The 15,440-nt window shown below is 45.2% G+C and overlaps 1 protein-coding gene across 1 annotated transcript in view; it reads left to right on the top strand.

Moving 5' to 3' along the window:
• The window catches only part of BLK (BLK proto-oncogene, Src family tyrosine kinase), a 22,975-nt gene extending 11,454 nt beyond the window's left edge, over positions 1-11,521 (top strand). Inside the window, exons 6-11 of the mRNA XM_015429105.1 lie at positions 1,012-1,164; positions 3,847-4,026; positions 4,436-4,512; positions 9,046-9,196; positions 9,849-9,980; positions 11,313-11,521. Of these exons, the coding sequence (XP_015284591.1) occupies positions 1,012-1,164; positions 3,847-4,026; positions 4,436-4,512; positions 9,046-9,196; positions 9,849-9,980; positions 11,313-11,521 (902 nt within the window). The remainder of the gene's footprint in view (positions 1-1,011; positions 1,165-3,846; positions 4,027-4,435; positions 4,513-9,045; positions 9,197-9,848; positions 9,981-11,312) is intronic.
• Positions 11,522-15,440: the final 3,919 nt, after the last annotated feature.

Raw genomic sequence — 15,440 nt, 5'->3', positions numbered from 1 at the left:
CATCTACGGCTGGTGCGGCAGCTGGTCCCCTTCCTTAGCCACGGCGATCTGGCCACAGTGATCCATGCGACAGTCACCTCGAGGCTAGACTACTGCAACGCTCTCTACATGGGGCTGTCTTTGTCGCAAATTCGGAGGCTGCAGCTGGTGCAGAATGCGGCGGCCAGGTTGTTGGTGGGTGTCCCTAAATGGGATCACATCCAACCTGTGCTGAAAGCGCTGCACTGGCTGCCTATAGCGTTCCGGATTCGCTTCAAAGTGCTGGTGCTTACCTTTAAAGCCCTATATGGCCAGAGTCCGGCATACCTGAGGGACCGCCTTTCCCCATACAGGCCCCAAAGAGCACTTCGGTCGGGGTCACAACACCGCCTAGTGACCCCAGGTCCTTGCTGCCACAAGGGCCAGGTCCTTCTCGGTGGCGGCTCCTACCTGGTGGAATGAGCTCCCGGAGGAGATCAGGGCCCTGCGGGACCTGTTACAGTTCCGCAGGGCCTGCAAGATGGAGCTCTTCCACCAGGCTTTTGAGTAGGAGCCGCCGCCACCACCACCACCGAGTAACTGCAGAGCAGGACCGCCGGGTTGGGACGACTAGCCACTTGGAACATCTTGGCCCATGGCATCCCCCCTCTTTGATCCCACTGCGATATACAATAGGGAGTATTTTAGTTCCTAATGTATTCTGCAAGATGCGAGTTTTTGTTTTAATTGTTTTAACTTGTCCTATTTTTATTGCACTTGGTGCCTTAACTGTTCTAATCTTGTTGTATTTTGTTGCACAGTTGTGCCTATGTAAGCCGCCCTGAGCCCGCTTGCGGGGAGGGCGGGGTATAAGTGAAATAAAATAAAATAAAAAAATAAAAAATCAGGCCTTGGCCACTCAGTTCTTTCTCAAAGTGATCTTCTGGCCAAAGGGGTTGCTGACCAGGGTCCTGGAAAACACACCAGCATCTTCCAGCATCCTCTGAAAACCTGCCTAACTTATTCTTCTCTCATGTTTTGTGTACTTTGCAGCTAATAAAGACGGTTTGTGCCAGAGGCTAAGAGCACCATGTAAATCTGTAGCTCCACAAAGACCCTGGGGCACAGATGAATGGGAGATCCCTCGGGAATCTCTGAAACTTGTGAAGAAGTTGGGTGCAGGCCAGTTTGGGGAGGTGTGGATGGGTAAGTGTAGAATGGTACTGTCTCTTCTGGGAATGGTAGAGGTCAGTGCAAATTCTTTGAGCTTTTGGCCAACTAATTTCCAGATGCAATTTAAAGTGTTGTTTTTTAACCTCTAAAGCCCCAAATAGCCAGGGCTCAGGGTGTCTCATAGATTTAGGAACTTCCTTGGATGCTCTGTTCATCAACTGAGGACCTATTCTGAGGGCCAGCTTTATTACTGGAGAAGCAAGCTAATACACCTCATAAGATGGCCCTCTACCTTGATACGCCTGTCCTGGCCACCTGGATCCATGCCACATTGAGTCTACACTACTGTAATGCACAGTATATTGGTCTCCCCTCAATATCAACTTGGAAACTCCAGTTGGTCCAGAATGCCATGACTTCACTGTTAGTGGGAGCTAGATGGAACATGAATATCACTCCCATTCTGCAGATGCTCCATTGGCGGTCCATTTTTTTTTTACTGAGCTCAGTTTAAAGCATTTGCTATCACATACAAAGCCCTTCATGGCCTTGGCCCCTCTTATTTGTGGGACTGCCTCTCTCCCTGTGCTCCCCCATGTCCCTCGTGGCCACCAGTGGGGGATGGTGGGTAGGGTAGCCAGATCCTGGTTGGGAAACTACTGAAGATTTTGGAATGGAGCCTGGGGAGGGACCTCAGTGGGCTACAATGCCACATAGTCCATTTTCTCTGTAGTCTAGAGATAAGCTGTAATTCTAGGAAATCCCCAGGTCCCACCTGGAGGCTGGCATCCCTAATCCCAGTTCTTTTTAGGCCTCCACAGTGTCATCAGGAAGAGGTGATCATACCCACTTCCTCTTCAGGAATCCCTCATTTTGGCCAAACAGGAAATGATAACAGCCGCTATTTATGAACTCTTTCAGTGATGTTGTTACTTCGGGATTGTTTCTACCATTGTGGGTCTCAGTCTTTGTCCTCCAACCTAACACCCCCCCACACACACACACAGAAGGCCTGTTCTTCCTGAGGTGATTCTTGTGGGTTAACAGGAGACTTGAGCACACATGAGCCAACTTAAGTTTTAAAAGAAAGTATTTATTTAAAACAGTGGTCAAAAGAGAGAAATACAAAATCCAGCAACAAAACACTTCAGAGAGTACAACAAAATAACAAACACTAACTCAAACTACCTGTGTTCTATAGCACAGTTTTCAGGAAGCGTAGGCCATAAGTCACAATGAGGAATGTGGCTTCACCTCGAGGTCTGCAAACACGAACCGCATACCGGAGTTCCCAGAATCTCCTAGCCTAAATTTCCCCCCAGCTAAGGTGTCAAAATATACTCTTTTTCCCTTTCAAATATCAGCTGCCCCCACTTTACGGTCAAAACAGTTTTTCCAAATAGAGTTAATTGATAGGTCTCCCTGTCCTTAGAATCAGCATCTTAACAATAACAAACTTAAAACAGCTGCACTAGGGAGAAGGCTAACATACATCACTTAACCCTTCATAGGCACTTTTGCTTCACACACCTCCTCTTCCTCCTCCTCAGAGAGGAATTCTTTTTCTTCCCTGCCCTCTGAGTCAGGATCAATAGGAAGTCCCCCCCCCAGTTTGGGTCTGCATCCCCACTCCCTTCTAGAGGTCTTTTCTGGGCAGCCTTGGTTGGCCGGTGTCTGCCGTGAGGCAGTGAGGAGGGAGCCCTTCTAGGGGAGGGGGGGAGGGATCTCATGGAGGTGAAGGCAGAAGGACGGCTAAGCGTGAACATCTCTTCCCTGACAGCCTGCTTCACTAGCCCCAGCAAGTCAATGGGACCGCTAGGATGTACTTGTACATTACCAATCAGAAGAGAACCGGCTTAGGAAGACAGGGCCTGAACGTAGAGCGGACAGCCTGCAGTGAAGTCTCCCGGTGGGAGGTTGGCAAGGTCGCATTGATAGGCCGCATCGGAGCTGAGGAGACTCCCGGCCTGGTTTCCTGCCGAAATCACGCTGTGGGGGGTTGCAGTGCTGGCGCTTGCCCCGTAGGTGGCAGCGTCGTCGTCAGGCCACTGCTCTGAAGTGCGAGGCTTCTTGGTGGTCTTCTGCAGCGCTAAATAGGCCGACGCATTGCCGGCACCACGCCCAAGCTGCTGAGGCATGTTGGCGCCAGTTCCCTCCCCTGATGATCTCAGCAGCGCGGTAGCCGCCGCGCAGTCTTCCATGTCCAGGAATTCGTCTTCATGCTCAGCCTCCATGAGGAGAGTCTCTCTGTCGGTGGGAAAAAAAACGCCCGGGAGATCAAAGTGCTGCCACCGCGGCACTTGCTGTTAATGAAGATCTCCCAAGGCAGCAAGAAAGGAGAGAAACAAGAGGTATGAAATAAAAGTAGAAAGTAGGAAGGTATTTAGGAAGAAGAAGATAAAAGGTTAAGTTCTAAGGTAAATAGAGTAGGCAAAGCCTGCAATAGAACTGCTCTCCCTCTGAGGCAGGAACAGAACTGAAGATAGGGGGTGTCCCACACGCCAGACAGGAAGAGGAAGAGTTTTAGTTCCTGCCTCCCTGATTGGATAGTGAGAAACACCCAAAGATGTCTTCCGCCTCAGAGGGAGAATGCTAGTCTTCTAGTACAGGGAACGTTTATTTTGTCATCAGGGATCAGGACAAAAATCCCATTGGCTTTAGGTCAAGCACAGGGAGTGTTCACGAGTTAAATCATTGAAAAATATTCCCCTACAGGATATTACAAGAATAATGTGAAAGTAGCAGTCAAGACGCTGAAAGAAGGCAGCATGGCCCCTGATGCTTTCCTGGCTGAGGCCAACTTAATGAAAAGGCTTCAGCACAACAAGCTGGTCCGACTGCACGCTGTTGTCACCCAACAGCCTATTTTCATCGTAACAGAATACATGGCCAATGGTAAGTGTCTCATTTAATTATCAGCCCTGTATAGAGTTGTATTGCTCTGCTGCTAGATACAGAGACTGATGTTTCGCCAGATTGCAGTCTCTTAGAACGTCTTTGCTATATTTCCCCAACACACATTATGAATATTTTTATGTGTTGCTTTTTCTTTTTTCTCTGCTGGGGTGTGGTGGTATTTGAAAGTCTCTCACCAAAATAAAGTATGGTGCTGTAGTATCTCACAGTGCAATCCAAAATGCAGTTACAGCATTCTAAACACATTGATTTCAATTTACTTAGAATGGTGCGACTTTAAGACTGCACTGGTGATCACTCTCCATCATGGCTGTCTGTGTGTATACTCCTCAGAACTATTTGCATGGCCAGCTCCTTCAGAGAGTGTTATGTTTTTCCTCCCTTGCAGGATGTCTGCTGGATTTCTTGAAGACAGCGGAAGGAAACAAGCTACCTCTTCCAAAACTTATAGATATGTCAGCCCAGGTGGGTAAATTGCCCCAACACAAGCTGTGCCCGAATGAGGTCTGGATCATTTCTTGTATCTGGATGATTGTGCATTCAGAATGGCCAAAGCAAGCCCCAGACTACCCAAATGGTTTTCAGACCCAATCCAACAAGTCCCAATGTGGTCTGGCCTGCAGACAACAGGTCTGCCCACCACTGGAAACTGCAGGGCTGGGCCTAGCGTCCAGCATTCTTTCCAGACGCATTTGAAAACTGAAAAAACTCCCTAACCTGTAGCTCTGTCCTCCCCCCACCCAGGGACTCCCTACAAGTCTCCTTCTCACTCAGTCAAGGGCTCTGCCTCCTGCAGCTCCAGTCTACCAAGAGCCATTCCCCCCACCCCAGGTCCCAGGTCTACCTACCCATACAGGGGGAGGGGACAGCTAAGTCCTCTGCTGAGTCCTCTGGAGCCCAGATCTACCTCCCTGGACAGGGGAAGTGGCCCCCACTACCTCCCTTCTCCTTCTACTATCCAGCACTGCAAGGAAACAGGAATTTAAAGACAGCATGAAGAAATGCAAGCTGAAAAGAGAATACAACCACAGGCATGGTGGCCCTGTGGAAGAGGCAGAGGTTTTTTTTACTTCAGTCGCATTCTTCCCCCTTCAGCTGCATAAACCTGCTGGGCACCTTCAGCTGACTTGATGATGCACATTTATATGTAACTCCAAATATGTGACACAATGTTCTCAAAGAACATGACTACCTTTTTTATTCACAAAGCGAGTCAAACCTGATTAACATTTTTGTGCACATCCCTCCAGCTTCTATGTTCTCTGTGGTTCCCTTGACACATCGTACCTATCCTTCTTCAAAGAAAAACTCCATTTTTGACCCATGGCACCTAAAGTTTCTGAACTGTGATTGTGGGATGGAAACTCTGAGACAGCATTAGTGAATTTCAAAACTGAATGCCAGCATTCCAAATTAATTTGGAGGCAAGGTTTGAGGTGAATTTTGAATGGAGGTTATGCTCATATTTTTAGCTGTGAGTTAGTATGAAGAAGAGTACTTCTTTATGCAACACAGAGCTTATGGAATTAACTGCCACAAGATGTTAGTGATGGTATTAAACAGGTGGCTTTCATGGAATTGAGGTCTATCAGTGGCTATTAACTATGAAATAACTAAAATATTTTGATATAGATGCTGAGCATAGGAAGAGTGTGGCCTTTGTATTATGCTCATGGACTTCTTGGAGGCATCAGATTGTCCATAGTAGGAAACAGAGTGCTGGACTAGATGGACTTTTGGTCTGAACCTGCAGGACTTTTTCTGTACTTGAGTGTGCAGGTGTACACAGAGGTATACTGTTGCCTTCATGGCCTGTTTAAAGGATTACAAGACAGTGCCCATTGGAGTGGACTACTGGACTAGACAGGCCTTTGGTTTACTTTAGTAGAGCATTTCTTATACGTTGGCTTGCTGTCCTTTCCCTGCCCTATTTGGTAGTGGTTGCAGTTTCAGTGCACCACAAACCAGTATGACGTAGATTCTACATGCTGGTCCAGTGATGAAAGTCACCATGACCATCTCATGTACATAAGCGGGTAAACAAGAAAACACTGACCCTCAAGAGACAAGCATTCAGCCCAAATCTAAAATTAGAAAGTGATCAGAGTATAATTTTCCTTGTGGTCAAGCCCAGCAGTCACTCCCTCTCTCATGCTTGCATGAGTTGAGAGCAAACCCACCATCTGCCACTATCTCATTAACATCAGGACAGGAAGTGACGCCAGTTTCTCCATTTTCCATTGAGGTAAGCTGTTCAGCGTGAAAGCATGTCAACTTGAGCGTGCAGTATATTTGTGGAAAGTATGTCTTAATATCCTGTTTGAAACCACATGAAAGCTACAAGGTGCCAAAAACTAGAATCTCTGAGGTGTGGAAAATTCTTCTGCCCCATTAGTCTAAAAAAAAAATGGAGGGTTAGCCATCTTTTTAACCATATATTATACACAACTTTTTTATATAGCAGCTAAAGCCTGGCCTGCTTTGGAGGCATTTTTCTGTACTGTGTGGCATTTTTTGTGGACATTAATATTCTGAACTTGTGTGCAGGGTGTCCTAGTTATAGGAAGGTTATAGAAGTTACCCCACTACTGTTCAAGTATTCTTTGTATTCAAGAGTGTATTCCTCAAGGAAGAGACATTAAGTCCTGGAAAGAAATCCCAGAATTCTCATCCGATCTGCCTTCAAGGGAAGAAGGAGTTCACACTAATGTAGACAGACTATAAAGACAGGGGATAAGAACATAAGAACATACGAGATGCCAATGTTGGATCAGGCCAAAGGCCCATCCAGTCCAACACTCTGTATCACACAGTGGCCAGAAATACCAGTGCCATCAGGAGGTCCACCAGTGGGGCCAGGACATTAGAAGCCCTCCCACTGTTGACCCTCCCAAGCACCAAGATGACAGAGCATCACTTGCCCCAGAGTCCCTATCTATACCTTGTGGCTAATAGCCACTGATGGACCTCTGCTCCATATGCTTATCTAATTCCCTTTTGAAGCCATCCATGCTTGTCATGGCTCAATAGTAATGTTAGCTTTGTACGTGGACAGTCCTTTGCATGTCCAGTGGAATGATCTCAAGTAGCAGGTGTTAGGAAACACTTTTCTCTGCCTGAGATCCTGGGGAGCCAGTCAGAACAGAGGCTCAGTTTGGTGCCGTGGTTTGAGGCATTAGACGAAGACTGGGGAAGCCCAGGTTTGGATCTCCTTTCTGATCTGAAGCTCACTGGGTGACCTTGAACCAGTCTGTCTCTCACTCATTCTCTCTCTCTCTCAATCAATCAATTACTCAATCAAACACACTTCACAAGGTTATTGTGAAGATAAAATGAAGAAAGGAATCTTGTATGCTGCCCAGAACTCATGGGAGGAAGGATGGAAACTGACTTTAAAAATGTTATAAATACAACTGATGGACCAATGGTCTGTCTTGACAAATGACAAATGCCTGTTTTCACAGAGAAAGACTAGAGTGATACAGTCAGAACATTCTATTCTGAATTGGCCCATTGGCCATAATACTTAATAGACATAAATAGCATTGTCACTGTACTCCTACATGTTTTATTTATTTAGACATTTATGCCCAGCTTTCCCACCCATTGGGGAACCAAAGTGACTTAAAGCATCACCCCCCTCTCCTCCATTTTCCCCTCACAACAGCAACCCTGTGAGTGGAGTTAGGCTGAGAAAGAGTGACTGGCCCAATGTCACCGAGTGAGCTTCCACAGCAGAGGAGGGATTCAAATCTTCCATATCCTTGTCCAGCAGTGTAAGGCAGCACAGACTCTAATTGCCAGGCATTAGTAAGTATAATGCCCTGACCTGGATAGCCTAGGATAGCCCAATTTTATCAGTCTCAGAAGCTAATCAGGCCTGGTTGGTATTTGGATGGGAGATCACCAAGGAAATCCCAGGTCCTGGAGTAGAGGCAGGCAATGACAAGCTACCTCTGAAGTCTCTTGCCTTGAAAACCCCACAGGGTCGCCCTAAGTCAGCTGCAACTTGACAGCATAAAAGAGAGTAGAGGGAAGGTATTCTTGGAAGTACAGTTATCACTCACCCAGAATGTTACCAACTTGACCAGAGGTGGAGAGTCCGATGCAGAGATTAGAAAATTGGACTGTAACTCTGCCAGAAAGCCCAGAGGTGGGTTACTTGCTTATCTCAGAGATGTTATATAGGAAAAATGGAAAAGCTAAATCCTTTTCTGTAGCCCTTTGGAGGGGAATAAAATATAATGGAAAGACAGAATTTAACTCTCTTACTCAGTAGCCAAAATTGAATCTAAGTACTATTGGGTGACACTCTTCAGGGGTGCTTAGCATGAGGAGTCATCTGATATTTCATCTGATAGTGTCCATGCAGAAACTTTGTGGTGAAGTGTATTGTTCAAAAGAAGTGGTCTGGGATTCCCATTTGGCTATGTCCACAATTTTGTGATATTTCAGTTAATACCATTTTAATTGGGAAATATATACTGCAGCCCAGCAAGACAGCCATGAATGAAAGCAGGCTTAAGATGCAGGAACAGATGTTCTTCTGATTGAGAATCCATATAGGTGCTATGATCGGCACCTGGATCCCACTGAATGGCTTGGATGGGGATAGAGATGGGCATCTTTTTGGAATCGCTCAGTGCCATGTCTGACAAATTGCACATGCCTTAGCCTTCAGAGTCAGATTTTGAGACGTTATTGCCAAACTCAGACAAATTCGACTGACATTTTTTCAGGTATTAAATGTGTAATCTTTAAAATCTCGTTTGGAGAATCAAGTTTTTTGTGAGCTTTTTCTAATCAAAAGCTTTCCAGTTTCAGGAAGCAGAACCAGTTGTACATACTTGAAAAATGTCCTTGAGGACTGTTTTCTGGAGGGGGGTGGTTTGAAATGAAATGAAATCTTGACGACTGATTCTTCTGTTTGGGGTCACCACAATTAAATTCTGTTGCCCAATTGACATGTAGGATAAATGCTCTTCTTTGTCTTTGTAGGTTGCTGAAGGGATGGCGTACATTGAGAGAATGAACTTCATCCACAGAGACCTCAGAGCAGCCAATATTCTTGTTTCGGAGACTCTCTGCTGCAAAGTTGCAGACTTTGGCCTGGCTAGGGTCATAGAGAATGAATACTTGGCCAAAGAAGGTCAGTTCAAGGGTTGGGACCTTGCGGTATAGATGAGAGTGTTTTGATGAGTTCTCTCACGTGTGGCAACAGCAGACTGGAAGCAAAAAACAGGGTATTGAAATACAAGTACAGTTTAGAACCTCTCTCTCACACACACTTCTAGTTGAGGCAGGCTGACATCTGTCTTCAGATCTATTAATGATGTTGTGCAATGGATTCCTGCTTTGCTACAATAGTCAGCTCAGAGCAGGGCCTTTATGGTTGTAGAACTCAGTCTCTGAAGATCCCTGTTTTGGGAGCTTCTGGCAGCCCATCTCTGTATGCTTTTGTGAATGTTAATGTTCTCTCTGGTTTCCTTGTTTTTTGTAAATTATTTTTATGGCTGATGTTGGTGGCTTTCTGCTGTTGTGTGCTTATTGTAATTTCAAAGCTCTTTTAGATTTTTTATCATTTTAAACACTGGTTGAAGCTGCAAAGGGCAACTCTGATTCTACACATAATGGATGGACAGACAGATAAATGTTTTAACAAATGCTGACTATCCCTCCCGTCTCCCAAGAAAGAGAGTGAGAGGAAATTCTAGAGAGAAAGATACTTGATGTTCAAAGTCTGAAGCTTGCCCGAAGGCATCATGATAGCTTGTGATTATGAATATATTTCTCCCTGACAGGTGCCAAATTCCCTATCAAATGGACAGCACCAGAGGCAATCAACTATGGGGTTTTCACAATCAAGTCTGACGTCTGGTCCTTCGGTGTTCTGCTAACTGAAATTGTCACATATGGAAGGTGTCCCTACCCAGGTACGGGAGACAGAATATCATATCAGTCCCTAGCACTGAATTTATTAATTCATTTCTTCACTAGATTTATAGTGTACTCTGTCCCTGATGCTCAGGATACACAGTTTACTTTTATGTCTTTATTTTTAAAAATTAACATACCCTCTTAAAGCAGTCTTAGCAGCATGTTGAAAACTCTAGTGGGTGAGAGACTATAGGATACTTCCCTGCAACCTGGGCTGCTTTCACATGGAGAGTTTTTGCCATTTTAGCCACCCAACTCATGCAAGTTTTTTTCTGTTTCTACATGATGTTGTCTTGCATTTATGCTCAAATCAGAAAAGCCATTTCTTCCTGCTTAAAGAAAATTATTGCTTTAAGCCTGAAATAGAACAATCTTTCCTGGCATGGCCTTACTGAGATGATCTTTTAATATGCCCAGAAGGCCTTCGGTTTCAATGGCAAAGGAACACCCTCCCCCCCCCTCCGCCTTCCATCACATATCCATTGTGCCCTGCAGTGTTGCAACAGTTTCTCCTCTGCCTGGTAGCCTTCCTTCTCCGGTTGCAAAGGCTTGCCCTTGGTCTGCTGCCCATACCATTTCCTCTCCCTCACACGCTCTCTGTTTTTGTCAGGCTAAACATGGCTGCCTCACCTGACTTCCAGCCAGCAGTCGTCGGTTGAGAACACCCCTCTGGAAGTTTAAAAGATCTCCTTATTGTTGTGACTGTGCCTGGGATGGGTGTGATCGGGCACAGTGCTTGCAAGGCTAACGCCCAGAGTAGACTAGGTAGCATGCACGGTTCCATGCTCAGCAAAAAGAGACCCCTCAGGCAGTACCTGCAGAACACAGAAGTTATTAATAACTTCAGGGAACAGGCAACTGACAATTCCTCTAGGGCAGCCAACACCACTCCCTGGTTCACCATGACTCTGCTCACTCCAGCCACCCCAGTTCCACTTCACCGCTGCCTTAAGGGCACAACCTAATAACTGAACCTGCCCACTTTGGTTGGGGTCTGGACCCTCTGCCGTACTCCTGCATCAGGCCTAATAGACTGCCCTCTCCCCAGACTGCCGCTGCAGTCTGGCCATACTCGCCCCATAGGTCTGTCTCTCCCTTGCCCCCCTGGCTTGACCTTTCCTTCAAGGTGGTTGCCCTCACAGACTGGTGGCATGGTCCCTGACTTACCTAGACATCATATGCATTTTTGGGGGGTCATTGTTGTATATGAATTTTGAGATTTTACATATTGGGTGCATCTAGGAAAGGCGAGTTACTCAATAAAATTTAAAAATCATGATAGAAAAGGTAATTTTAAGGGGTTTTCTTTCATTCCCTCTTTTCTGCAGCTATGTCCAACCCTGAAGTCATCAAGTGCTTAGAACTTGGTTACCGGATGCCCCGTCCAGAACATTGCCCACTTGAACTCTACGCAGTCATGTTGAAATGCTGGCAGAACAATCCTGAAGAAAGACCCACATTTGAATACCTCCAGTCCACCCTCGAAGACTTTTACACATCCACAGAAACACAATACCAACCTGAGCCTGCATTTTAGCCGCTATTTCTTGAGCACCTTCCTGAAGACAATTTGCAGGGGATAAAGGAATTGCATTGCAGGATGCTGACAGGAAGGACATTCAGACTTTCTTTTGAATGGCACCTTAGCAATTCATGTTTGGTTTGTCTCCCTTCTACATAGTCTTTGTGGTCCTCACCCCAGTGGCCTTGTTCGGGCCAAATTTGGGGCAAGTGTCCTGGGCCCCAGCTTATGGACTCAGTAAGAGAGAGGCCAAAAAGAGGCTGGAGCGTTGCATTTGATATGTACATTGCCATCAAAAGGAGACCCCACACATAAGAACATAAGAGATGCCAATGTTGGATCAGGCCAAAGGCCCATCCATTCCAACACTCTGTATCACACAGTGGCCAGAAATACCAGTGCCCTCAGGAGGTCCACCAGTGGGGCCAGGACATTAGAAGCCCTCCCACTGTTGACCCCCCCACACACAAAGGTGCTTAAGTTCAGAGTCTAAAATTACTTAACTACATCAGTGCCTGACCGTCTTCTGGATATGAAAGAAGACAGTCTTCGTAATGGTGGGGTCACAACAAAGGGTATTCCATGCCGGGCATAAAGAGATGATTTGAATAAGGAGAATGTGTTCCTCTCTTAAATCATACTCTACCGCTTGTCCCTGATTTCCAGCATAGTTCCTTCCTACATGTCCCCCTCATTAAGCAATAGTATAAAAAGACTGGAGCTATAATACAAATGGTAATATTTTGTTGCTGGGGAAACTAAGTGTCATTCTGAAGTCAGTAAACTATGTAGATTTGTCATAACCTAGGAAACTATTGCACAGTGCCTGGGCACAGTGCAAGGGCATGCTGTTGACAGGATTGCCAAACTACAGGTGAGGGCTGCAGTCCTCTCAGAATTTAGTGCACAAAGTGTGAGGCCTGCAACTCCCAGCCCTTTCCTATGGCTCTGCTGTTAGCAGTCAGACCCCCTCCTCTTTGAGGGGCAGTTTAGTGTTAAGAGAGACATAAACACACTTCTTTAATATCACCCCAAAATCATATGTGCAGGGCAGTGTGAGCTAGTTCACAGTTTTTTAGCCTCCGGCTCACACATTTTTGTCTTAGCTCAGAAAGGGTGGCTCCAGAGCAAACTAATTTATGCGGTAGCCAAACTTCTCGGTCACAATGTTAGTGCTAGTAACTGACAAACAATACTCCCTCTAAGCTGTGGAGTCTTGTGAGCAACAATTCAACTTTGTGAGCTACTGGCATTAAAGTTGTAAGCGAGCGGTTTGGCTACTGTATAAATTAGTTTGCTTTGGAGCCATCCTTCCTGAGCTAAGACAAAAATGTGTGAGCCAGAGCCTAAAAAACTGTGAGCTAGCTCACACTAACTCAGCTTAGAGGGAACACTGCTCACAAAGTAGAATTTTTGCTCAAAAGACTCCACAGCTTAGAGGGAACATTGGTGCAGGGTACTGCCTGGCCTAAGAGCAAAACTAAAATAGATCTGGTGCAAAAAAAATGGATGCTGGCCAGGTAAGAGCCTGAGGAAATATTTTGGTAGGTACATCATAGAGGCTGACCAGCTAATGACCATCCTCCCTATCCTAAAGAGATGCATAACTTTAAACAATGGGTCTCCCAAGAAAACATTACCTCACCTTGGATTAACCTCGTCCACATCCGGCCGTGCTTCCCCTTACCCATTTACCCTAATTATGCAGTACTTAACATTATTCATACAAGCTGTATGAATATTCTCCCCTCCTATATTCTCATCCTGTACTCAAGCGTCATAAAGAAGTATTAACACCTATAGTTCAACCCCCGGCAATCTCATCAAGGTTTCCCAAGATCTTTGTCCATCAATTGTTTTGGGGGCAAACACATTAGGGAACGTTTTTCCTTTAATTGCCAGCATTCTGCACCCTAGCAGTGTGTGTGTGTGTGTGTGTGTGTGTGTGTGTGTGTGTGTGTTCTCGATGTCAAACCTCATACCCCCACTTGTGTGTGGGTTCTCTCCTCTGTGAAACGCTGGCCGTTTTGCTGCCTCCGCAGATTTGAATCTTCTAGATTGGTAAATATCACTTCTCCAAAATCACTATCTCCCCTCCTCCCTTTATTTCTCCTTAGCTAGTTTGTGTGTTCTGGTTGTGTGTGTTTGCCCTTTTATTATTTTTCAATAAAACAACTTCCAGTTGAACATCTGACTGTTTTATTTTGAGAGTTCTCTAAGGTAAAATCCTGGTATACATCTCACTCTGTCTCCATTTAAGCCAATTTCCCCCACTAATTAGGAGACTGCCTATTTGGGTAACATTGCATTTTGGGGGATAATTGATAGCAGCTGGCAAGATGGTATTTGGGGAGGCCCTATCCTGTATTGCTGATCTCATTGTGACATTCCTGAGCTATTCCAGACTTTCTCAGCATGAAACTCTAGTGTAGGCGGTCAGGAGATGGATGCCTAAGCTTGGCTTCAAATTCCCGTTCAGCTATTACCTGAGCTAGCCAAATGTCCCTCTGTTTGGTGTAGTGGTTAAGAGCGGGGGGACTCTAATCTGGAGAATGGGATTTGAGTCCCCACTCCTCCACATGAAGCCAGATGGTGTGACCTTGGGTCAGTCACAGTTCTCTCAGAGCTGTTCTCTCAAGAGCAGTTCTCTCAGAGCTCTCTCAGCCCCACCTACCTCATAGGGTGGAGAGAGGAAGGGAGAGTTGTGGAGAGAGGAAGGGAAGGCGATTGTAAGCTACTGTGAAACTCTGACTGAAAGATGGGGTATAAATCCAACTCTTCCTCCTCCTCCTCCTCCTCCTCCTCCTCCTCCTCCTCCTCCTCTTCATCTGAGGCAAGTCGTGCCTCTTTAAGACGCAATATTACAATTCAAGAAAGAAAAGCTTTGGAAGGACTAGCCAAGGATAAGAACATCATTATAAAAAGCTGACAAAGAGGGAAGAATTGTATTCTTGGATATTCAGGCTTATAAAATGGTTAGGACTCTTCTCAGTGACACAACACATTATACATCTGTTAACAGAGACCCTACAGATCATATTAAGATATTAATAAGAATAATAGTTGCGAAGGCAAACAATATGGGGTATATTAATGAACAAACAACTAATTTCTTGATCAAAGAGTATCCAAGGGTACTTGTGTTTTATGTTTTACCCAAAATCCATAAGCCTGGTACCCCTCCCCCAGGTAGACCCAAAATACAAGCTCTTTATTAGAACTACTAGCCCAATATGTATACTATTTTTACAACCATCAACCAAATACTTTATTAATAGTGTTGAAGGGGGATGTCTGCTTCAGGAGATTCAGTACTTGTGACAATAGACATGAGGGCTTTGTATACAAACAGTTTCCGGTGGGTAGTCATAGTTAGTCTGCAGTAGAACAGGAGGATTCGAGTCCAGTAGCACCCTGAAGACCAACAAGATTTCCAGCTGAAGGGAGCTTGATACTTCAAAGCTTAAACCCTAGAAACTTTGATCAGATGGATAGATGTGTGGGTCTAAAGCAGCAGGACAAAGTTTGGAGATTTTGGGGGTGTCAGTGCAGAAAGCTTATGGCTTGAATAAAACTGTGTTGGTTTTAAAGGTGCCACTGGACTCAGACTTTGTTTTCCTAGAAACTTTGGTGTGTGTTTTAATTTTTTTTAAAAAAAAAAAAGAACAGAAAAGGAACAAGGAAAAAAGTAAAATCCAGCAACTAAATAAGTTTTTTTTTTTAAAGAGAATATATATATACACAGAGAGAGAGACACACACATATATACAGCCACAGTTTCCATCTAAAGGTAAGTTCATATACAATTGACATCTATATGCCTGTTGCGTTTTTGACTTGAAAGTGGGGGATAGAAAGGGAGATCTCACTTTCCCTCTACTTTTCTTAAAGGTTTCACTGCCACTAGAGGCATGGTCTCACCAACTCCCTCTCT

Source organism: Gekko japonicus, unplaced genomic scaffold, assembly GCF_001447785.1.
Source record: "Gekko japonicus isolate JY-2015 unplaced genomic scaffold, Gekko_japonicus_V1.1 scaffold7, whole genome shotgun sequence".
Classification (NCBI taxonomy): domain Eukaryota; kingdom Metazoa; phylum Chordata; class Lepidosauria; order Squamata; family Gekkonidae; genus Gekko; species Gekko japonicus.
This window is presented reverse-complemented; position numbering and strand designations above follow the sequence as displayed.